The 24,430-nt window shown below is 45.0% G+C and overlaps 1 protein-coding gene across 1 annotated transcript; it reads left to right on the plus strand.

The window, feature by feature from the left end:
* Nucleotides 1-73: 73 nt before the first annotated feature.
* On the plus strand, nt 74-23,945 carry LOC134801186 (sideroflexin-1). The gene is made up of 9 exons (XM_063773732.1): nt 74-292; nt 3,576-3,744; nt 9,575-9,729; nt 10,286-10,403; nt 10,879-10,954; nt 13,298-13,386; nt 14,176-14,303; nt 15,020-15,204; nt 23,609-23,945. The coding sequence occupies exons 2-9, from the start codon at nt 3,593-3,595 to the stop codon at nt 23,666-23,668; spliced, it is 963 nt and encodes a 320-aa protein (XP_063629802.1). The 5' UTR covers nt 74-292; nt 3,576-3,592; the 3' UTR covers nt 23,669-23,945.
* The last annotated feature ends 485 nt before the right edge of the window (nt 23,946-24,430 follow it).

A 24,430-nucleotide genomic window follows, 5' to 3' on the forward strand; every position in this document is an offset into this window, starting at 1 on the left:
TATTAGCCATTTGATTTCATAACATGTTAAACTAAAATCATGTTACCACCCATTTCTACACTAGCGCCATAGTAAACAACGGCCCTTCAACTAACGAAAACGAATTGATTTTACGTCATTTTTCGAGCGCTTGTCACGGCGCAACATTTAAATAGGAACCACTGAAAAATTTAAATAGCACCAGAAATATTCAACAAAATGTACCAATACAGTTAATCCTAAACAGAAAAATAATATTATACAAATAATATTACACAAGCGAGCTTATAACATCAAACATAGCGATAAAAAGGTAAGTCTAATTTTATTTTTATCCACCTAAAAAACCTTTAGGTACGCCCATATTGATTTATACTTATTAAGAATAATTTATGTAATACATTGACTAAAATACACGTGAATAAGTTATTATTTAATTAGGTAAACATTTTGTGTGAAATATCGATCGAAATTACGTGTTGGTGTTACGCTCTGAAGAAATGATAAGAAGGTTGAGGGACTTGCGGGTCATGGCTTGTCTGATAAAATATCTTATTGTTATTTTTATGGGCTCGGAAATAAAACTATGTCCTACAATTATAATTAACGCTTACATCTTAAAGTAAAAAGTATTTATTTTCAAGAATACAGCTAGGTTACAGATTATGTCAGGTGTCTCTGCACTAGGCTTTGCCTGTACCGCGGGACATCAGGTACAATTTTTTTAACAGAATTTTTTAAATTTAATATAAAATTGAATTATAAAATAACAAAATCATGCTTTTGATGATTACATAGTTGAATAAAACCAATGATTTTATTTCACTTAAAATTTTAAACTAAATGTAACTGTTTATTGAGTGTTTGAATGCAATTGTAACGTGCAATTTTATCTGAATCCATAATAAATCACACAATATCACGTGTATAAAAAACACCTAATATAATAAATATTATATAACTATCAATCTTTATTTTGATCGTAAACAGCATGACGAGCTGATTGTACCTACGTATTATCACCTATCACTATCACATATGAATAATTAATCTTTATTATCTGTTTTTCTAATAATTGTTGATACAATTTACCTATACACTGGCAATCAGATAAGTAGCCAGGTATTTAAATATTAAATTGATTAAGAATAAAAAAAAAAAAGAATTACCTAACATTTGCCTAGGCGTCTGAAATCAAATATTACCTATCCAAAACTTTTCTAAACCTTATTATAGGTGAGCAGTGTACTAACTAAATGTGCTGTGAGGCAGTTGGTTGGTTGGTAGGTATACGCAAATAAACCAAGAACTAAATCAAGTTAGAACTTTGTAAAACCAGCAGTTAGCGAAAATATTCCGCAAACCTTAGCTGCCCGTCCCACAGCGGCACACGGCCACGAACGTTGAATATTTCTAAGGATGGCTCGCATCGTGTGTCACAGTGGGTTCCCGTGTTCGTGAGAAATCGTGGGTACAATCAACAGCAGAAGTAGCGGCAAAATTATATTATTACGCAAATTATGCTTGTCACCACAATATGACATTTTATCTCTAAATTTTTCTTTGGTATCATAAGATGATGTATGCATGTACATATACATCATTTGTAACATGCCATGTCACATTCACGCTCCATGGTGCAATTGCAGTCACCCCATAAGCGAGACCAATTTGCCTGGCACGATTTTATTGTTCAGAGAACATGAGCATGTGCAGATAATTTTGAACACAACGTCCGCCTACTAATTCTGCTGCTGTACAGTTTTAAAAACAATCATTTACGAAATTTCGTCGTGTTAGCTGACGTATATTTGTACAGTACAAACAGATACACTAGTCCGCTAATTAGTGAACCTTAACTCATTGCAATAAAGTTTAATTTAGCTATATATTGGTAGGCTCATATTGTTTGCGTAGTCGATATACTGCCCTCCTAAGGTAAAAAGCGGTATTTGCATATAGTTTTCTTTGAAAATACGGCCTTTTAGCTTAGGAGGGCAGATATGTAGTTTACTTTTTTACGATTAAAACGTATCTAATTCATTGTAATTAAGTAACAATGAATTCATTAGTCGGTTATCTATAGAGCAAAGTTCGTTGTCATTGTGTTTGTTTTAATTTTTAGATATAATTTTCCACTAGTTTTAAAACAACATTTTTATAAAACGAAATTAAAATGGTCATAAGGCCAGACATCTACCAGTATGCGAGAGTGAATGGAAATTAAGCCTGGCTGTACGATAGTACTAAACTACTTAAGAAATTCGTTAGAAGTTGCGCAAGTTGCTCTGTTATCACTTATCATTTCAACAGAATAGTTAAGATCATTGACGTAATTCATGACTATATTGTAAAGTGATAAGAGCTACTAATAGTCATTAAATATTATGTTGTTGTTAGTAACTACCATGTCAAAATGTTTGTAGTAGGCCTACAGCCAGGGGCGTATTTTGAAATTTGGCGCCCCGGGCCAATACGTTTCGCCGCCCCAGAAGTCAAGGAAGAAAAACAAAATGCAAACCGCTTCCGGGGGTTGGCGCCCCGGGCCATGGCCCGGATGGCCCTAGGGTAAATACGCCCCTGCCTACAGCTAAAAGTACTCGTTAGTCGCTACCTCATACTATTGTCACTGTGACAAGGTACTAAATGGGTCATAAATTAAAACTTTCGACCGTACGTCGAGACGTTTAGGCACTCCATAAATACGTAAGTAAATATAATTCTTAAGTACACCCAGCCAGACAAAGAGCGTTGAAGTTTGGGTCCATTTCCATTACTAGACGAGTCATCACCCGAACCTAGACGCCGCCATACAATCGAAGTTTACGGTCTCATCTCAAGAGATGCCACAAACAATATTTTGTGTAGTTGTAGGACTAGGGTTGCCAGATGGTCGGGATTTGGCGGGATTTTCCCGATTTTTTGCATGTGTTCCCCATTCCCGACGAAGTGAAAATTGTCCCGAAAAACAGCTTCACGTAATAAAACAATAATTTCATGTTCCGAACTGTCGTCGTCCGAGCGAGCGACCCGCGTTGATAATTAGGTTTTTTGTTTGTTCAAGATCTCAAAGAATTTATACATACTATTTTTTATATAAAAACGTCTATGGGCAGAGCAGCAGACGTAGTACCAATAATGTAAAATATCGTTGTTTTTAATACAATTACTTTAATTTGAATGTTTTTTTTCCCGACTGTAGTCCTAAAATCCCGAAAAATTAATATATTTTCCCGATAATAGCGCCTTTCGATCTGGCAACCCTATGTAGGACTGAAGGTGTAGGTACTAAATACTTTTTGAAGGACGCCAATGTCCCTCGAGAAACACTATATGGTCATCTATCCTCCTAAGGCCCAATGTCCTACTTATAGTATTTATTCAATTCGATGGAATCTAAACCACATTCAAATGGAACAGACACAGGGTCGCTTTTGCTTTGTTTCGATCCATTTTCAAACAATGTAAAATCAACTCTATTTCCTATACATTAAAGGTTCAAATTTCAGTGCCAGTGGATTTTTCTATTGTATGGCTGGGGCTGGGCCTAAGGAGGCTATGACTACCTAAACTACAAACCCTTTCTTTTGTTTCAGCACCTAACCTAGTCACAATGTCCAAGCCAGTAGACCTATCAGGATCCCGATATGACCAGAACACGTACGTCGGCCGAGCGAAGCATTTCTTCATGCTCACGAACCCACTGAACATTTTTGCCACGTCCGCCCAGTTAGAAGAAGCTAAAAAAATCGTTTCAGAATACAAGTAAATATTCGATTCCCAGTAAAGACGTTATTGGGTAAAATTATTTTCGTTGTCTTGTTTCTGACCACTCTGTCACGCTTGTATTTCCGTAATAATAAAAAAGTCGAGTGCTATCACATGTCTTTCTAGCTGTAGATTATATTATACACGAGAAAAATTAAAAACTAAATTTCACCCCATACCAAAAGCTACGCTCAGTCACATTTTTTGGGGACAAAAAACAAGACAACGAAAAGAATGTAGACCCTATTGTCATCTCATTGTTTTACATTTTTGAATGGAAATTGTATGTATTAGTGCTACTATCCCAGGATCGACCAGAAATTGTCGAGTTTTACTGCCAGGTGACAGCGGGATACCCAATAGGGAGTATTACTGCAATGTTCTGCCGCCAGAGTGCAGCACTAATTTGTTTAGTAAACCATAAAGTAACTTATACATACTATTGACAGTGGGGAGACACTCCTGACTTCGGTCGAACTCGGCTCCGTTCGGCTCAGCATTGCTCCGAGCAATTATTAGGGTTGGCACCACTTGACTTCCTTGTGCGTGCACGACCACAGATAAGATAATCACTTGAATTTTGACAACCCTAAATAGTCGAAAGGGACAGTGCTATATATTAGAAAGAGATAGCATGATTCGACCCTGAATCGCTGTCAAACTTCGGGTTTGTAGGAAGTGTCCTTTCTGTACGGTAGTACTATTATTTCTTCTGTGCTATTGACAAGTTTTCACTATGACATAGATGTATCAATGCGGTTCACAGGTGGCGTACCACGAAACGCGAAAATTAAAATATTAGCTGCCTCTTTATCGATCGAAACGGCAAGAGTGATAGAGAGGCAGAAACCGACCTTTCGACTCTCGTGTTTCACGGTAGGCCATGTGATTGGCCTAGTGACGCCCTCTAGTCAGAGTTTTGCGTAATATTCCCTACTAGCTGTGCCCGCGGCTCCGCCCGCGTGGAATTCGGTCTGTGTCAGTAAGCGGCTAATTTCTAATCCTAAATTTCTCTCCCTCTCCCCTGCAGGCAGAACTTGAAGTAAAGTTGACAGATGGGTATGCTAGAGGACTGCAGTCCAGATAAAATATTTTACAATTAGGTACCACTAAATAAAACTACACTCCAAAATCAATAGTTTTTTTCGCCCTTATTCAAATTTTACACGTGATTTAAACGACAGAGAAGTAGATGTATATCGGACGATACAGTAAGGTACACGCGCGCGAGCGAAAGCGAAGCGGCCTGCCTGGCTAGAGCGCCACTCACCGTGGTCTTCTTCAGACTCCTGAGGAAGACCACGTGCCCCTTGTAACCTCAATGCGTTGCGAGACTTTCGCGAATGATTGGATTTTTTTCTGGAAGGCATGGTAATGCGTATTAAATGCGAGTCCCAAATCGTTTGACTCCGCAAACGACCAGAGGGGCTACCGCGAAAACCGAAATTCGCAAATTGCGGGGATCTTTCTCTTTTACTCCAATGAAGGCGTAATTAGAGTGACAGAGAAAAATGCCCGCAATTTGCGAACTTCGATTTTCGCGGTTATAGCGCAGTGCCGGATTAAGATATTTTGATGCCCTAAGCATTTCTAGACCATGGTGCCCACTATCCCTAGGGTCATCGAGATTACATTGAATTTTTTTGGTAAGTTGAGTGACGTTCATTGCCGCATTACAGCTGAGAATGGAAATTAGTCACATCATTTTATCACGAAAATTTACAGTGCTGCAGCAGTAACGTTGCAACAGAGTAATGCTGCTGCAGTCGCCACCCGAATGTCACCTTTATCATATCTTAGAATGATAATATTGTGAACGCGAGCGAAGCGAGCACGAAAATTTTTCGATATAAAAACGCAATTTGATAGACAGTTGTACATTTTTACGTTTAGTATGGAAATCAGTAATATCATTTTATCACGAATTGACGGTGCTGCAGCAGTAACAGAGTAATGCTGCTGCAGTCGCCATATCTTAGAAAGTTATTGAAAAAGCGAGCGAAGCGAACGCGAAAATTTTTCGATATAAAAACGCAATTTGATAGACAGTTGTACATTTCTACTTTTAGTATGGAAATCCATCACATAATTTTATCACGAAAATTGACAGTGCTGCAGCAGTAACGTTGTAACAGAGTAATGCTACTGTAGTTCGCCACCCGAATGTCACCTTTATCATATCTTAAAACGTAACTGAAAACGCGAGCGAAGCGAGAGCGAAAATTTTGCAATATAAAAAACGCAATTTGACTTAGAAAGTTATTGAAAACGCGAGCGAAGCGAGCGCGAAAATTTTTCGATATATAAACGCAATTTGATATACAGTTGTGCATTTTTACTTTTAGTATGGAAATCAGTCACATCATTTTATCACGAAAATTGACAGTGCTGCAGCAGTAACGTTACAACAGAGTAATGATGCTGCAGTCGCTACCCGAATGTCACTTTTATCATACCTTATAATGTTATTGTAAACGCGAGCGAAGCGAGCGCGCAAATTTTTCGATATAAAAAACGCAATTTGATAGACAGTTGTACATTTTTACTTTTAGTCCCAACCAGGCGCGAATCCAAGATTTCATACAAAGAAGGGATGGGACAGTTTTCTATCAGCCTAGCTTCGCATATGGCTCGACATTTAAGGGTCTCAGCGAGGTTGTTTTCATACAGAACAGATGCAAGAAAGCAGAGCTTGGAATTGACCAAGTGAATTGAATTGGCGAATTGTGAGCAAGGCAGAAGGCCCAGCTGCGAAAGAGGAAAGCTTGGATTTGGATCCACGCCCAAGTGTAATTAAGGTAGAAGATCAACTTTGCCATAAGGCAGAAGAGCTCGCATAAGACCTTAAGCCGAACTGCAAAAGAGTGGCTTGAAATCGAATCTATGCATGTAATCACGACTCTTCTACTGCTCGCTCTTTGGCTTCACTCGAAAGCGCTACTTGATAGGATGCAAAAATCGATGACGTAATTTATGGACAGCCCCATACGTATGAATATGGATTTGATATGGGTGCGATATAATTACGATTAGGTATTCATGATGGAGAAAATTATTTTTTTAAATAATTATACAATTATACGCGTGTTGACTGTTGATATGTGTGTTTATTTTAACACTACGTAACTATGTAAACTCATTTTTAGTTTTCTTGATTACTTAATGTTTACTCAGTTCCCCAAAAGATGGCACTGTGCAATGAGGGGCAATTAATTTACTGTCGTTTAATTTTGTTGTATTATTAATTTATTAAATCAACATAATTATTCAATTATTTTTGTTGATATCCGTACCCACACTACCCACTCTTCTAAACTTAAGAGTTAATTTGGTAAAATCTTCCTTCGGTGGCTTATTCATGTCACAACGTATTAAATTCAGCCCCTTCTGTTAGTTTACCAGGGTACTCAATAGTGGTAGCACATATTTGAAAAAAGTTTGCCCCTCCTTCCTAAGTAGCGCCATAAGATTCAGGGGCAAACTTAAGTCAATCGAGTGTTGTGGCTCCCCCCCCCTTTTAGGGGTTGAATTTTTATAGCCTATAACCTGGCCGGGGATTTTCTCGATATATTAGTAAAGTTTTCATCAAAATCCGTTCAGCCGTTTTCATGTGATGCGCGTTCAAATAAACAGACAAACAGATAAACAGACAAACAGACAAACAGACAAAAATTCTAAAAACTTTTGGAACGTGTTCTGTTATCGATTCTAAGTATCCCCAGCCAACTTTTTTTCAATTATCTTCCATGTACAGACTTTCGACCGTCTTCAGCTTTATTATATGTATAGATAGCCGCACGTCTTCGGCTCGGTTACATATCAGAATACCGAAAACTGATTTACCTAATGTTGAATCACCTATGCTTGATTCACCTATTTTTAAATTACCTATCGATCATTTTTACCTAAACATTGACTGACCTAAGTTTATAATACCTAAGCTCAAATAACCTAATGGACGAAACACCTAATGCACGATATACCTAATGCACGTTTTACCTACTGCACGTTTCACCTAAAGCTATTATACCTAATGCACGAATCACTATAGCTGATATACCTATCGCACGAAATTCCTAAAGTTGATATACCTCCTCAACGAATTACCTAATGTCGATATGCCTAATGCACGGAATACCTAAAGTCTGTATACCTAGCACAAAATTCATATCATTTTGCCGAATGATCAAGTGGTAACTCCACCCAATAAATTGTATGATTTCCCAACCTTACAGTAGAAACTGTTTGTTTGGATAACAACTTAAAAATACACTTTTTGAAACGCTACTTTTTAGGTAGTAGAATGATTTCGTACGTCTAATACAAAATTAGTTATCTTATCTTATCTTATCAAAAACTTAATTTTTGTAAGTTAACATCATGACGATGAAATAAAAGTCAGTTTTGGCACTGTTTGGTCGCAGTTAACCTAACACGCTCCTCCTCACTTTGCTCGTCGTCGCACCTATCTCGACTCTGTCAAATGACTATAGACCTTATATTATAATAAAAAAATAGTAAGCGAATTGAATGATTTGGCTAAAAAATGTATACCAATTGTTGTATGTCCAAATAATATTTTACTAAACAATAATATTTTTTGATTTTAGGTATTTCGTTCATTAAGTGCATCGACTACAGGTATTTCGTGCATTAGGTGTATCGAATTTAGGCATTTCGTTCATTAGGTATATTAACTTTAGGTAATTTGATCATTAGGAATACCGACTTTAGGTAATTAGTGCAGTAGGTATTTTAACTTTAGGTAATTCGATCGTTAGGTATACCGAGTTTAGGTATTTCGTGCATTAGGTATATCAACATTAGGTGTTTCGTGTATTAGGTATATTAGCTTTAGGTATTTCGAGTATTAGGTGTTTCAACTTTAGGTAAATCGACCATAGGTATTCTGAGCTTAGGTAAACCAATTGTAGGTGAAACGTGCAATAGGTAATTAGTTCATTAGGTGTTATGAGCTTAGGTTAATTGAGCATTAGGTATTTAAAAAAAATAGGTGAAACGAGCATAGGTGATTCAACATTAGGTAAATCGATTTTCGGTATTCTGATATGTAACCCTTCGGCTCCCTGCGTAGTACAGTCAACCACAGATATGAGGGTTAACTATCTTAACTGACGGTACTGTACACCGTTTGCGTTTCGTGTTGCATTTGTTATGAAGTTCCTATGCAACGCAGGCGATCTACTACGCTGGAGCCGGAGACGCATCTGGTGTGCACCTGCCTTTACTATGCAAATCCAACTATTTTGTTATACGTAGTAATCTAATCTATCAAGCATAGAGACAATAAACATTATAAACATACAAAAGTATTCTACAAAGGGACCCTGTCCTTGACTATTGAAAAGCCCTAGCTGCACGGCACGACAAGCCTTCAGACTGCGTGGCCTTGGTTCGTCCCGGACCTTGTAGAGAGTTGTTTCCAACAAAATTTGACCAAAACTGACCAAGGACAGACCAAGGTCAGACGGTTAGAAGGCTTGTCGGCGACCGTGTAGCAAGGACTAAAGAGTAACGACCAGATGTATAATATCGATGACCCCATTACGTACACCATTAATGAAGACACCTGTGTTTGTATAATTATAATGGCGATAGCGATGATGATCAATGTCTAGCACTTGTTTATAAAACATCATTGTCGCTCCGTTGGAGGGTTATGGAACGGTAACCTTCCAAACACGACAACACTGCTTATGCTATGATATGAGTACGATTGACTTAATTCTTTCTGTGCCTGCGTTAATTTCGTCTATCAGTACCTAATCCATTTACGGATTTTAAAAATCAAACTGTTTGTCAACAGTAAAACAAAGAAGATGCCGCAAGGAATGGACGAAGACAAGCTATGGTCGATGAAGTACTTGGCCGACAGCGCATATCACCCCGACACGGGCGAGAAAATGTTTGTGCTAGGCCGGATGTCCGCTCAGGCGCCTATGAACACTCTTATCACCGGCTGTAAGTAACATTTTTGTTCCTTTCCCTTTAAAATAATGTTCTATCAAACTTAACTGATAGCTTCATAGTGTTATGAACACTTGACAAACTGTCGATGTCGATAAAGAGTACTTATATTATAACAGCGCATAGAGTCTGTTCGGAAAAAGAAGAGTCGCGGAATGTTATTTGGGCTCCATACATTCCACGACTCTTCTCTTTCCGCACAGACTCTATCGCCGCGACACTTGTCGAGAAAATAGGCCGAATTACCGCCCAAGCCCATAGTTTCTTGTCATATACTTATTTTAGATTCAGCGTTCATGTTTCATAACTTCTGAATGCCTTTACCTATTTAGATGTATGATGTATCATTAGAATCCCGTGACAATAGGCTATTGTGACATCATAATATTTTTTAGCTATTCAGTTCGCTTTTAAACTGCAGTCGTTCTAATTATCTCACCTCTTCTTAGATTTGCTTCTGTATTCTTCCCGCTCTTTCACATCGATCACATAGCAAATGAGTCCATTTCGCTTAAGTATATCCAAAGTTAATTAAAGTAAATACTTGCAGGTATGATCACGTTCTACAAGACGAACGCGGCGACCATGTTCTGGCAGTGGGTCAATCAGACGTTTAACGCTGTCGTCAACTACACCAACCGCTCAGGCACCGCGCCCATCACCAAATCGTAAGTTTTACCTACTTCTAAATTGAAATAGACTTAAGGTCTTTCCAAATATATCGACGCGCAATCGGCAAAAGCCGATAGGAAAAAGCCTTAGGTATATGTTTGCGCAATGAGAGCGAAAAAGCCGTCGACGCGTCGGCAGGCGCAGCCCGATGTGAACCTAGCCGAACGACAACTTGTTCGCTCTTATTGTGCAGACATAAAGCTTTGTCCTGACGGATTTTGCCGATTCCGCGTCGATATATCTGGGGGGATCCTAAGTATTAGGTGTCATGTGTGATTACTAAAGAAAAAATGTGCAGGAATGCTGCAAATCTTGTATTCATCACGATTGGCATCAGGCTGGTTGGTTTCCAAAAACTGCTTCTGGACTTTTTCATCTGGTTACCATTGTGAAATTACACCCCTTAAAATATTTGTATTTTATAAGCCTTCCAAAATAATGCTGAGCGAAGGATCGATCATTTATTTTCAGGCAACTCTTGGCATCATACTGCGCTGCTTGCGGTGGTGCCATGGGTACTGCGTTCTACCTCAATGCCAAGGCCAAGGTAAGGAACTTTCGTATAGATATTTCCCCACCACTTTTGACGAGCGATATAGCGATAGGTATTTCTTATTTTATTGAAGAGTTTTCATCTAAAACCTTTCTGTTGATGAGTCCGTAACCGAATATCGTAAGTAGGTACCTATACCTATAGTATGAATTAGAAATCTTGTTTTCAAATGTGCAATAAGAATGACTTTTTTTAAAACTCAACGCCTAAGGAGTTGAAAACGAGGTTGAAAGAGTCGCGGGTCGCGGGCGGATACTAGTACAACGGATCAACGTAGGTATTTAGTATACATTAGTGCTCAAGTCTACTCTCTGGCCAGTTGATTATCATTTGATCACGCGCTGATCGCAGTGATAATTATGTGTTATGTAATGTATTATTTCCTTATGCATTACAATGTATCTGTAATAAGTAACAATTGCAAGTATAAGTAACTGATTATTTTTTTTTTTATCGAACATTTTATCAAGAATACGATTACAAACGAAATTACGCCCTACAACGATTTCTTTATCAACTATCACGTAATTAGTTTTAAATTGCTAATTCTTTAAAAAAAATACCGCGTATAGGACAGGAAAAACACATTTTCGTGTTATCATTAGTGGAAATTATCACCGGACGTTATCAGTAAACATATGACGGCAGGAGGTGTGTCGACTGTTTACATATTTACTCTACTCACCAGTCGTGCCTCCGAACTTTTTAACAGTGTGATTGAAAATATATCTTTTCACACCTTCTGAGATACGTCAATATCATCAACTAGAAGGTGATGATACTGGACAAACGCTTCTTCTTCTTGGATGCCTCGTCCTCACCCTCCTTTAGTCATCAGTTCCTCATTGCTGAGGATCGTGGTCTCAACATAAACTTTGCTATTACTGTTTGTTTCGGTCTTCAGCTTTTTGATGAGACTGTTATATTATTATTTCGTTTTCACAGAGAAACTCTGGCTTTTTAATTTCTAATGACACATTATCCACCACTTTTTCTTCATTGAGGAAATTACTATTTTCCATGTGTTTATTTGGCTACCTTCCTCAACCCGCCAAGGGATGTAAGGAACAGCTGACATGAGACTTCATGAGACATCATGATACATTTCCCTTGCAAAGTTACGATTTATCGCTCGGAAATGAACGACTAATGAAATTTTTGTCTGGACCAGGTTGGCCAGGGTTTAATAGTTATTATTACCAGCGGGTAAACCTTGGATTAATCGGATGACATGGAAAGTTGACGTCACAAAAGTACCTACTTAATCGTGCTTGTTGAACAATCTTTACCCACTTTACACTACTGCTCTAATCACTTAGGAACGAAAGGACAATATTTACTTTTCATGATCTAAATATTATTAGCCACTTTTGTCATCATTGTAATAGGTATATTGTTAAATTTATAAAACAGTTCCGTTACCTACTGACTACAACATACATCCTAAAGAGATAAAGGAAGAACCTAAACGGCTTGTTAATTAAATCTACATTTTCGTATACCTACCTTTGCTGGAGAGGGGGAGAAAGATATTTTACAGTAGGTACATATGGTCCTATTTTCCCGCACTAGTCCGTAAAATAGCACTTTTCGTCAATATGATGTCAAAAGTTTGAAGGGCCATATGTACCTACTGTAAAACGTTGTACGATACACGTGCGAATAGGTAATTCGCAACTCGTGTCGATTTAAAACACTTCCTTCGGTCGTGTTTTAATTTATCGCCACTCGTTTCGAATTTCCTCTTTTCCGCACTTGTATCGTAAATAACTATTTCATTTCTCATGCTCTGAAAGAGGATCATTGTTGTTCTAAAAGGTGTGCAGAAAATGATACGTTTCTGCACTAGAGCATTTTAGGTTCCAAGTACGATTTTTTTTTACGATAAGGAGTTGAAATTTGGGTATAAATTAATGGATTTGTCATACAATTTCCATTCTGATATTTGACTCCCCATTCCCACAAATAACAATACTTTTGCCTAAATTGTTAATTGAAAGTACCCTCAAAAAATACTATAAAAATTGATACTTAGTCATGTTTAAAAAAAACACATGCAGTTTACTTTCCTCGTATTCGAAATGAAAAGTAGAGTGTTTAACTCGGGTGAAAGGCATCATTTCAGCCTCGGACTATTGGCGCTAAAAAGTGTTCTGCAAAAGGTTAAAGCGTAAAGGATTCTTTGATATTCAATCCCTATGGGATAGTAAATAAAGGGATGTAAATGGGTTTTTCTGCGCGGTCAAATTCGTAGGTGAAGGCTTTTTTATGAAACGCATATTTATTTTATTTTAATATATTTGTAATCATATTTATTTAATTTTTTTCGACACATAGCAAATGAAGAATCCCGTGTTCGCGGCGCTGGTGCCGTTCGCCGCGGTGTGCGGCGCCAATTTCATCAACATCCCCATGATGAGGAGTCGGTGTGTATACGATAATGTGATCTAAGGAGCTACAGCGAAAATCGATATTTACGTTATCACCCTCTCTATTGCTCTTGCATATTCGAACGATGGAGAGGCAAATACACGGACGGACGTAGTGGTTCGCGGTCACCGTGGTAAACCCTCTGGACAGCATATCCAGGTTACTAGGAAATATTCGAGATTTTGGTATTAGGAGCCGTTCCTATCATAGGGTTGCTAACTATAAGAAACGGCACGAGGCTTTAAATCTAAAGCAAATTAACCTTCTGTACTAGTGAGGAAGTCTTAGACTTGAGGCTGTCAAGAACTAGCTCATAACACCACTTCAACGATAAAAAGCAGGGGATGACAGCTCCCACCCTGTCTTCATCTACGAGTAACGTACTTTAATACTATACTTATAATAAATAAAAACGTAGATACTTATATATTTAAGTATTTTATAATGGGGTTGGCCGGTCTAAGTATTTAGCAGATGGCGCCAGCATAGCTTGCCCTGTCAATTTCTAGAATTGTGTTTAATTTTAGTTACTTTAATGGAATTTTATGCCCTGGATGCCAGGCCTTTAAGCCAAATCTCATAGAAAAAGGGGCAAGCTATGATGGCGCCATCTATGCAAACCTTTGACAGTTGCCAACCCCGGGTCATTATGATTTCATAAAGATCTTTATTATTGCTATAGTCGAGTCGTTACAATTAAAGCACTCAGAACTCTGACAGAGACACCTTCCTTCCTTTTGAGACAGTCACAGTCAGACTACATTTTACATAAATGTATGTTTCAGTGAGTTGATAGACGGCACACCAGTTTTCACCGAGGAGGGGCAGCTGTTGGGTAACTCCACGACCGCAGCGCGGCGCGGCATCTTTCTCGTGTGCATATCCCGAGTCATCATGGCTGTTCCTGGCATGAGTGAGTATTTATTTTAAAGTTTCTTTACAAGGTCAGGAACAACTGTGGTCCTAGATTTGAACCCTGAGGTACCCCCGAAGGAATGTCATATTGAAAATAATCAAAGGCCCGCGATCATTACAAATTGTGTTAGTCTTTAAGATTGTTCACAAAAATTGTAAGATAAGTTTTAAGAACCTTCCGCCTTTAGCTTGATTAGAAACATAATCATTGTCAAGGGTGTCAAAGGCTTTACAGTAGCCTTCTTATACGATGTAATCGGTGTCGTGTGCATAATCCCGAGTCCTCATGGCTGTTCCTGGCATTAATTAATAAGTTAATTTGCATGTTAGTTAATTTCTTCACAGGAAAAACGATGGTCCGAGATTTGATCCCTGAGCGAAATATTTTTATTTTGTTAAAGAAATTTTGGTAAGAGTAGGTAGAATCGTTATCAAGTCAAGGGTGGAATGTCAAACGCTTAGACAAATTCTGACGTATATTATGCGAAACTTCGACCAACCAAAATGTTGGTATGAAACAGAGATTCTCCGAACCTACATTAAAGATGGCGTCTGTACAGGTTTTCATGTCAATCCCTAGAATTGTATCAAATTTTCTCTCTAAGGCAAATCTCACAGAACAAAACTAGAGACAGGGAAAATCTATGCTGGCATCATCTGGATTCCTTTGACAGTTAGCGACCCCATTGTAACATGAATGTTTTCATGTTCTAGCCCTAACGCCGATCCTGACAAACTACGCGCGCTCCCGGGGGCTCTTCTGCCGCTACCCGCGCGGCGTGCTGCCCTTCCAGATGGGGCTCGTGGGGCTGTGCGTCGTGTTCGCCACCCCGCTGTGCTGCGCGCTCTTCAAGCAGCGGGCCTCCATCTCCGTGGACAGTCTGGAACCGGAGCTGCAGGTACTAACGGTTATACAGATAGGGCTGGTCACTACTGCCCTTCCAGATGGGGCTCGTGGGGCTGTGCGTCGTGTTCGCCACCCCGCTGTGCTGCGCGCTCTTCAAGCAGCGGGCCTCCATCTCCGTGGACAGTCTGGAACCGGAGCTGCAGGTACTAACGGTTATACAGATAGGGCTGGTCACTACTGCCCTTCCAGATGGGGCTCGTGGGGCTGTGCGTCGTGTTCGCCACCCCGCTGTGCTGCGCGCTCTTCAAGCAGCGGGCCTCCATCTCCGTGGACAGTCTGGAACCGGAGCTGCAGGTACTAACGGTTATACAGATAGGGCTGGTCACTACTGCCCTTCCAGATGGGGCTCGTGGGGCTGTGCGTCGTGTTCGCCACCCCGCTGTGCTGCGCGCTCTTCAAGCAGCGGGCCTCCATCTCCGTGGACAGTCTGGAACCGGAGCTGCAGGTACTAACGGTTATACAGATAGGGCTGGTCACTACTGCCCTTCCAGATGGGGCTCGTGGGGCTGTGCGTCGTGTTCGCCACCCCGCTGTGCTGCGCGCTCTTCAAGCAGCGGGCCTCCATCTCCGTGGACAGTCTGGAACCGGAGCTGCAGGTACTAACGGTTATACAGATAGGGCTGGTCACTACTGCCCTTCCAGATGGGGCTCGTGGGGCTGTGCGTCGTGTTCGCCACCCCGCTGTGCTGCGCGCTCTTCAAGCAGCGGGCCTCCATCTCCGTGGACAGTCTGGAACCGGAGCTGCAGGTACTAACGGTTATACAGATAGGGCTGGTCACTACTGCCCTTCCAGATGGGGCTCGTGGGGCTGTGCGTCGTGTTCGCCACCCCGCTGTGCTGCGCGCTCTTCAAGCAGCGGGCCTCCATCTCCGTGGACAGTCTGGAACCGGAGCTGCAGGTACTAACGGTTATACAGATAGGGCTGGTCACTACTGCCCTTCCAGATGGGGCTCGTGGGGCTGTGCGTCGTGTTCGCCACCCCGCTGTGCTGCGCGCTCTTCAAGCAGCGGGCCTCCATCTCCGTGGACAGTCTGGAACCGGAGCTGCAGGTACTAACGGTTATACAGATAGGGCTGGTCACTACTGCCCTTCCAGATGGGGCTCGTGGGGCTGTGCGTCGTGTTCGCCACCCCGCTGTGCTGCGCGCTCTTCAAGCAGCGGGCCTCCATCTCCGTGGACAGTCTGGAACCGGAGCTGCAGGTACTAACGGTTATACAGATAGGGCTGGTCACTACTGCCCTTCCAGATGGGGCTCGTGGGGCTGTGCGTCGTGTTCGCCACCCCGCTGTGCTGCGCGCTCTTCAAGCAGCGGGCCTCCATCTCCGTGGACAGTCTGGAACCGGAGCTGCAGGTACTAACGGTTATACAGATAGGGCTGGTCACTACTGCCCTTCCAGATGGGGCTCGTGGGGCTGTGCGTCGTGTTCGCCACCCCGCTGTGCTGCGCGCTCTTCAAGCAGCGGGCCTCCATCTCCGTGGACAGTCTGGAACCGGAGCTGCAGGTACTAACGGTTATACAGATAGGGCTGGTCACTACTGCCCTTCCAGATGGGGCTCGTGGGGCTGTGCGTCGTGTTCGCCACCCCGCTGTGCTGCGCGCTCTTCAAGCAGCGGGCCTCCATCTCCGTGGACAGTCTGGAACCGGAGCTGCAGGTACTAACGGTTATACAGATAGGGCTGGTCACTACTGCCCTTCCAGATGGGGCTCGTGGGGCTGTGCGTCGTGTTCGCCACCCCGCTGTGCTGCGCGCTCTTCAAGCAGCGGGCCTCCATCTCCGTGGACAGTCTGGAACCGGAGCTGCAGGTACTAACGGTTATACAGATAGGGCTGGTCACTACTGCCCTTCCAGATGGGGCTCGTGGGGCTGTGCGTCGTGTTCGCCACCCCGCTGTGCTGCGCGCTCTTCAAGCAGCGGGCCTCCATCTCCGTGGACAGTCTGGAACCGGAGCTGCAGGTACTAACGGTTATACAGATAGGGCTGGTCACTACTGCCCTTCCAGATGGGGCTCGTGGGGCTGTGCGTCGTGTTCGCCACCCCGCTGTGCTGCGCGCTCTTCAAGCAGCGGGCCTCCATCTCGGTGGACAGTCTGGAACCGGAGCTGCAGGTACTAACGGTTATACAGATAGGGCTGGTCACTACTGCCCTTCCAGATGGGGCTCGTGGGGCTGTGCGTCGTGTTCGCCACCCCGCTGTGCTGCGCGCTCTTCAAGCAGCGGGCCTCCATCTCGGTGGACAGTCTGGAACCGGAGCTGCAGGTACTAACGGTTATACAGATAGGGCTGGTCACTACTGCCCTTCCAGATGGGGCTCGTGGGGCTGTGCGTCGTGTTCGCCACCCCGCTGTGCTGCGCGCTCTTCAAGCAGCGGGCCTCCATCTCCGTGGACAGTCTGGAACCGGAGCTGCAGGTACTAACGGTTATACAGATAGGGCTGGTCACTACTGCCCTTCCAGATGGGGCTCGTGGGGCTGTGCGTCGTGTTCGCCACCCCGCTGTGCTGCGCGCTCTTCAAGCAGCGGGCCTCCATCTCCGTGGACAGTCTGGAACCGGAGCTGCAGGTACTAACGGTTATACAGATAGGGCTGGTCACTACTGCCCTTCCAGATGGGGCTCGTGGGGCTGTGCGTCGTGTTCGCCACCCCGCTGTGCTGCGCGCTCTTCAAGCAGCGGGCCTCCATCTCCGTGGACAGTCTGGAACCGGAGCTGCAGGTACTAACGGTTATACAGATAGGGCTGGTCACTACTGCCCTTCCAGATGGGGCTCGTGGGGCTGTGCGTCGTGTTCGCCACCCCGCTGTGCTGCGCGCTCTTCAAGCAGCGGGCCTCCATCTCCGTGGACAGTCTGGAACCGGAGCTGCAGGTACTAACGGTTATACAGATAGGGCTGGTCACTACTGCCCTTCCAGATGGGGCTCGTGGGGCTGTGCGTCGTGTTCGCCACCCCGCTGTGCTGCGCGCTCTTCAAGCAGCGGGCCTCCATCTCCGTGGACAGTCTGGAACCGGAGCTGCAGGTACTAACGGTTATACAGATAGGGCTGGTCACTACTGCCCTTCCAGATGGGGCTCGTGGGGCTGTGCGTCGTGTTCGCCACCCCGCTGTGCTGCGCGCTCTTCAAGCAGCGGGCCTCCATCTCGGTGGACAGTCTGGAACCGGAGCTGCAGGTACTAACGGTTATACAGATAGGGCTGGTCACTACTGCCCTTCCAGATGGGGCTCGTGGGGCTGTGCGTCGTGTTCGCCACCCCGCTGTGCTGCGCGCTCTTCAAGCAGCGGGCCTCCATCTCCGTGGACAGTCTGGAACCGGAGCTGCAGGTACTAACGGTTATACAGATAGGGCTGGTCACTACTGCCCTTCCAGATGGGGCTCGTGGGGCTGTGCGTCGTGTTCGCCACCCCGCTGTGCTGCGCGCTCTTCAAGCAGCGGGCCTCCATCTCCGTGGACAGTCTGGAACCGGAGCTGCAGGTACTAACGGTTATACAGATAGGGCTGGTCACTACTGCCCTTCCAGATGGGGCTCGTGGGGCTGTGCGTCGTGTTCGCCACCCCGCTGTGCTGCGCGCTCTTCAAGCAGCGGGCCTCCATCTCCGTGGACAGTCTGGAACCGGAGCTGCAGGTACTAACGGTTATACAGATAGGGCTGGTCACTACTGCCCTTCCAGATGGGGCTCGTGGGGCTGTGCGTCGTGTTCGCCACCCCGCTGTGCTGCGCGCTCTTCAAGCAGCGGGCCTCCATCTCCGTGGACAGTCTGGAACCGGAGCTGCAGGTACTAACGGTTATAAAGATAGGGCTGGTCACTACTGCCCTTCCAGATGGGGCTCGTGGGGCTGTGCGTCGTGTTCGCCACCCCGCTGTGCTGCGCGCTCTTCAAGCAGCGGGCCTCCATCTCCGTGGACAGTCTGGAACCGGAGCTGCAGGTACTAACGGTTATACAGATAGGGCTGGTCACTACTGCCCTTCCAGATGGGGCTCGTGGGGCTGTGCGTCGTGTTCGCCACCCCGCTGTGCTGCGCGCTCTTCAAGCAGCGGGCCTCCATCTCGGTGGACAGTCTGGAACCGGAGCTGCAGGTACTAACGGTTATACAGATAGGGCTGGTCACTACTGCCCTTCCAGATGGGGCTCGTGGGGCTGTGCGTCGTGTTCGCCACCCCGCTGTGCTGCGCGCTCTTCAAGCAGCGGGCCTCCATCTCCGTGGACAGTCTGGAACCGCAGCTGCAGGTACTAACGGTTATACAGATAGGGCTGGTCACTACTGCCCTTCCAGATGGGGCTCGTGGGGCTGTGCGTCGTGTTCGCCACCCCGCTGTGCTGCGCGCTCTTCAAGCAGCGGGCCTCCATCTCCGTGGACAGTCTGGAACCGGAGCTGCAGGTACTAACGGTTATACAGATAGGGCTGGTCACTACTGCCCTTCCAGATGTGGCTCGTGGGGCTGTGCGTCGTGTTCGCCACCCCGCTGTGCTGCGCGCTCTTCAAACAGCGGGCCTCCATCTCCGTGGACAGTCTGGAACCGGAGCTGCAGGTACTAACGGTTATACAGATAGGGCTGGTCACTACTGCCCTTCCAGATGGGGCTCGTGGGGCTGTGCGTCGTGTTCGCCACCCCGCTGTGCTGCGCGCTCTTCAAGCAGCGGGCCTCCATCTCCGTGGACAGTCTGGAACCGGAGCTGCAGGTACTAACGGTTATACAGATAGGGCTGGTCACTACTGCCCTTCCAGATGGGGCTCGTGGGGCTGTGCGTCGTGTTCGCCACCCCGCTGTGCTGCGCGCTCTTCAAGCAGCGGGCCTCCATCTCCGTGGACAGTCTGGAACCGGAGCTGCAGGTACTAACGGTTATACAGATAGGGCTGGTCACTACTGCCCTTCCAGATGGGGCTCGTGGGGCTGTGCGTCGTGTTCGCCACCCCGCTGTGCTGCGCGCTCTTCAAGCAGCGGGCTTCCATCTCCGTGGACAGTCTGGAACCGGAGCTGCAGGTACTAACGGTTATACAGATAGGGCTGGTCACTACTGCCCTTCCAGATGGGGCTCGTGGGGCTGTGCGTCGTGTTCGCCACCCCGCTGTGCTGCGCGCTCTTCAAGCAGCGGGCTTCCATCTCCGTGGACAGTTTGGAACCGGAGCTGCAGGTACTAACGGTTATACAGATAGGGCTGGTCACTACTGCCCTTCCAGATGGGGCTCGTGGGGCTGTGCGTCGTGTTCGCCACCCCGCTGTGCTGCGCGCTCTTCAAGCAGCGGGCCTCCATCTCCGTGGACAGTCTGGAACCGGAGCTGCAGGTACTAACGGTTATACAGATAGGGCTGGTCACTACTGCCCTTCCAGATGGGGCTCGTGGGGCTGTGCGTCGTGTTCGCCACCCCGCTGTGCTGCGCGCTCTTCAAGCAGCGGGCTTCCATCTCCGTGGACAGTCTGGAACCGGAGCTGCAGGTACTAACGGTTATACAGATAGGGCTGGTCACTACTGCCCTTCCAGATGGGGCTCGTGGGGCTGTGCGTCGTGTTCGCCACCCCGCTGTGCTGCGCGCTCTTCAAGCAGCGGGCCTCCATCTCCGTGGACAGTCTGGAACCGGAGCTGCAGGTACTAACGGTTATACAGATAGGGCTGGTCACTACTGCCCTTCCAGATGGGGCTCGTGGGGCTGTGCGTCGTGTTCGCCACCCCGCTGTGCTGCGCGCTCTTCAAGCAGCGGGCCTCCATCTCCGTGGACAGTCTGGAACCGGAGCTGCAGGTACTAACGGTTATACAGATAGGGCTGGTCACTACTGCCCTTCCAGATGGGGCTCGTGGGGCTGTGCGTCGTGTTCGCCACCCCGCTGTGCTGCGCGCTCTTCAAGCAGCGGGCCTCCATCTCCGTGGACAGTCTGGAACCGGAGCTGCAGGTACTAACGGTTATACAGATAGGGCTGGTCACTACTGCCCTTCCAGATGGGGCTCGTGGGGCTGTGCGTCGGGTTCGCCACCCCGCTGTGCTGCGCGCTCTTCAAGCAGCGGGCCTCCATCTCCGTGGACAGTCTGGAACCGGAGCTGCAGGTACTAACGGTTATACAGATAGGGCTGGTCACTACTGCCCTTCCAGATGGGGCTCGTGGGGCTGTGCGTCGTGTTCGCCACCCCGCTGTGCTGCGCGCTCTTCAAGCAGCGGGCCTCCATCTCCGTGGACAGTCTGGAACCGGAGCTGCAGGTACTAACGGTTATACAGATAGGGCTGGTCACTACTGCCCTTCCAGATGGGGCTCGTGGGGCTGTGCGTCGTGTTCGCCACCCCGCTGTGCTGCGCGCTCTTCAAGCAGCGGGCCTCCATCTCCGTGGACAGTCTGGAACCGGAGCTGCAGGTACTAACGGTTATACAGATAGGGCTGGTCACTACTGCCCTTCCAGATGGGGCTCGTGGGGCTGTGCGTCGTGTTCGCCACCCCGCTGTGCTGCGCGCTCTTCAAGCAGCGGGCCTCCATCTCCGTGGACAGTCTGGAACCGGAGCTGCAGGTACTACCGGTTATACAGATAGGGCTGGTCACTACTGCCCTTCCAGATGGGGCTCGTGGGGCTGTGCGTCGTGTTCGCCACCCCGCTGTGCTGCGCGCTCTTCAAGCAGCGGGCCTCCATCTCCGTGGACAGTCTGGAACCGGAGCTGCAGGTACTAACGGTTATACAGATAGGGCTGGTCACTACTGCCCTTCCAGATGGGGCTCGTGGGGCTGTGCGTCGTGTTCGCCACCCCGCTGTGCTGCGCGCTCTTCAAGCAGCGGGCCTCCATCTCCGTGGACAGTCTGGAACCGGAGCTGCAGGTACTAACGGTTATACAGATAGGGCTGGTCACTACTGCCCTTCCAGATGGGGCTCGTGGGGCTGTGCGTCGTGTTCGGCACCCCGCTGTGCTGCGCGCTCTTCAAGCAGCGGGCCTCCATCTCCGTGGACAGTCTGGAACCGGAGCTGCAGGTACTAACGGTTATACAGATAGGGCTGGTCACTACTGCCCTTCCAGATGGGGCTCGTGGGGCTGTGCGTCGTGTTCTCGACCCCACTCTGTGTAGAGATACGCAAAACGCTTCACTGAGTTGAAAAGATTGATTCATATCTTTCGCTCGCGGTGATATATACCTACCTACCACTCATTTTGCTCACTACAGTGGATCTGTAGGTAGACCATACTGTTCAAGAGTGAGTAGAGGGAAATGTCAATCAATCAATGTGCGACCAAGATTCTTCCGAATCTCTCCGAAACCTATTCGCATCGTTTCACTCGCTCCTCGCTCATCACGCTCGGCCGGCTCATTCGAATCATGAGTGGGAAAGAGATGAGCGACTGAGCGAGTTAAATCATCAGTGAGTTCAATCAAAGTTCATTTAAATCACTCACTCGTGAACGACACATGTCTACTCTGTTGCCTGCTCTTCAAGCAGCGGGCGTCCATCTCCGTGGACACGGACAGTCTGGGACCGGAGCTACATGCAGGTACTGATCATTTACGAAAATGCCTTCACAGTTGTGATCCAACTTCGGCCATCGCGATTCTTGACACTCTTATCGCTTTTAAGACATCCTTGTATCTGATTTCTCTCCACCAGCAAATTCCACTGAGAAGCTCAGGGCCGTCACCCCAGCCCCAGAGCTAACCCTTTGTCCCTTGTAGTCGAGCCCTAGGCCTTCCGGTACACTTTGAAGACTGTTGAACATTGGGGCGTGTCATATCTATTTTCACCTGCAGCAGAACGTTCCATACAAAAATTCTGCAAAATAAAGTCCACATTGACGGATGTATACCCCTCGCTGTGTATTCCGGCAAGTAGATATACTTGCCTATCCAAGACTGCCTTCTTATAACTGGTAAATGGTCCATTTAGTACCTTTACAAATCCAAGAGATATCAAGGAGATAGGAGATGGGAAGTTTAAGATTTATAATTTTTATAATTATAAGTTCGCTGTTAGTATTTTTTATTAATCTAATATTAGGTCAATACCTATGAAATTGGCGTTTTGTTCGGAGAATTTCAACGAAACACGAATTTCCAAACAATTAATTTTGCGGATATTTTTTTGATGGCTAATTCAAACCAAACAAAATTTTTCTAGTAATTTTTGACACCTTTAAGGTATGTTTTCAATATCTCCATTTCTTGAAAATTGGTACCATTAGAAAAATATAAGTAATTTTAATACTCGAACCGACAGCACATGAAAAGACCTATTTTCAAGGCTTAATTCTGAACACTTAACAATAAAAAATAACAATTAATTGTATGTAAAATCGTTGTTTATTGAGTGCACTGTAGTTTTATTGTAATTGTGTATGTACTTTTGTAAAAAAAAAAAACTAGGATCAGACTTATATATATGAACAAAAACGCCAATTTCATAGGTAAGGACCTAATATTTAATGTATTTCTTTTTCAGAAAATCGCGAAGGCAAAATTCCCAAAAGCAAAAGAAGTGTTTTTCAACAAGGGACTCTAAAGCGTATACCTAAGGATAGCTACGCTGAAGTAAATTATTCCAGTAGATTGATTAATAATAACTTTCCAAAGACATCATTCCTATCGTAACGTAATATTTTTTTAAGTCTATAATTTTTTTAATTTATAACTATATTGTTTATTGCAGCCGTTTTTTACGGTTTATCATTTGTTATTGCTATTTTTATAGTTGATTTTTTATGTGTAATATTTTACCTCGAGCATAGAAAATAATTTAAATAGGTAATTATGGCAATAATATTGTTTATAAATTGCAAGTGATATTCGTTATATTTAGATAGCTAAATTATTGTTGGTTGTGATATCATTTTGACGTACGTACCAAAAATCGGGACAAATGTATCTCAGCCGCATTGATCCAACGTGATTCCATGCTTTTATTTATGCATTTTGACCTTCGATATTATATAACAATTCACCTCTAAGTTTAGAATTTATTATCCCAAATTTTGAGGCAATACGAAATACCTCAACTGAATTTAAAAAATCGGCTGAGGGTCAACACAACAATATTGCAACGGAATATTTTTTTGAATCCGATTTATGTAAACTTAAAAGCAATGAATAGGTGTCACTTTGTAAGGAAACCCCATAAAGCTGGCCCCTTTTAATGGCTCTCAAATGTACTAGTAATCACACAGGGGTATAACCCTTGGTGGTAACAAAAATTATAAGGAAGTGTATTGAGCTCAATTATATGTGTATTTTAATTTAAATATGAAGTCAAATTTATGAAAATACA

The sequence above is a fragment of the Cydia splendana genome, chromosome 21 (genome assembly GCF_910591565.1).
Source record: "Cydia splendana chromosome 21, ilCydSple1.2, whole genome shotgun sequence".
In the NCBI taxonomy this organism is placed as follows: Eukaryota; Metazoa; Arthropoda; class Insecta; order Lepidoptera; family Tortricidae; genus Cydia; species Cydia splendana.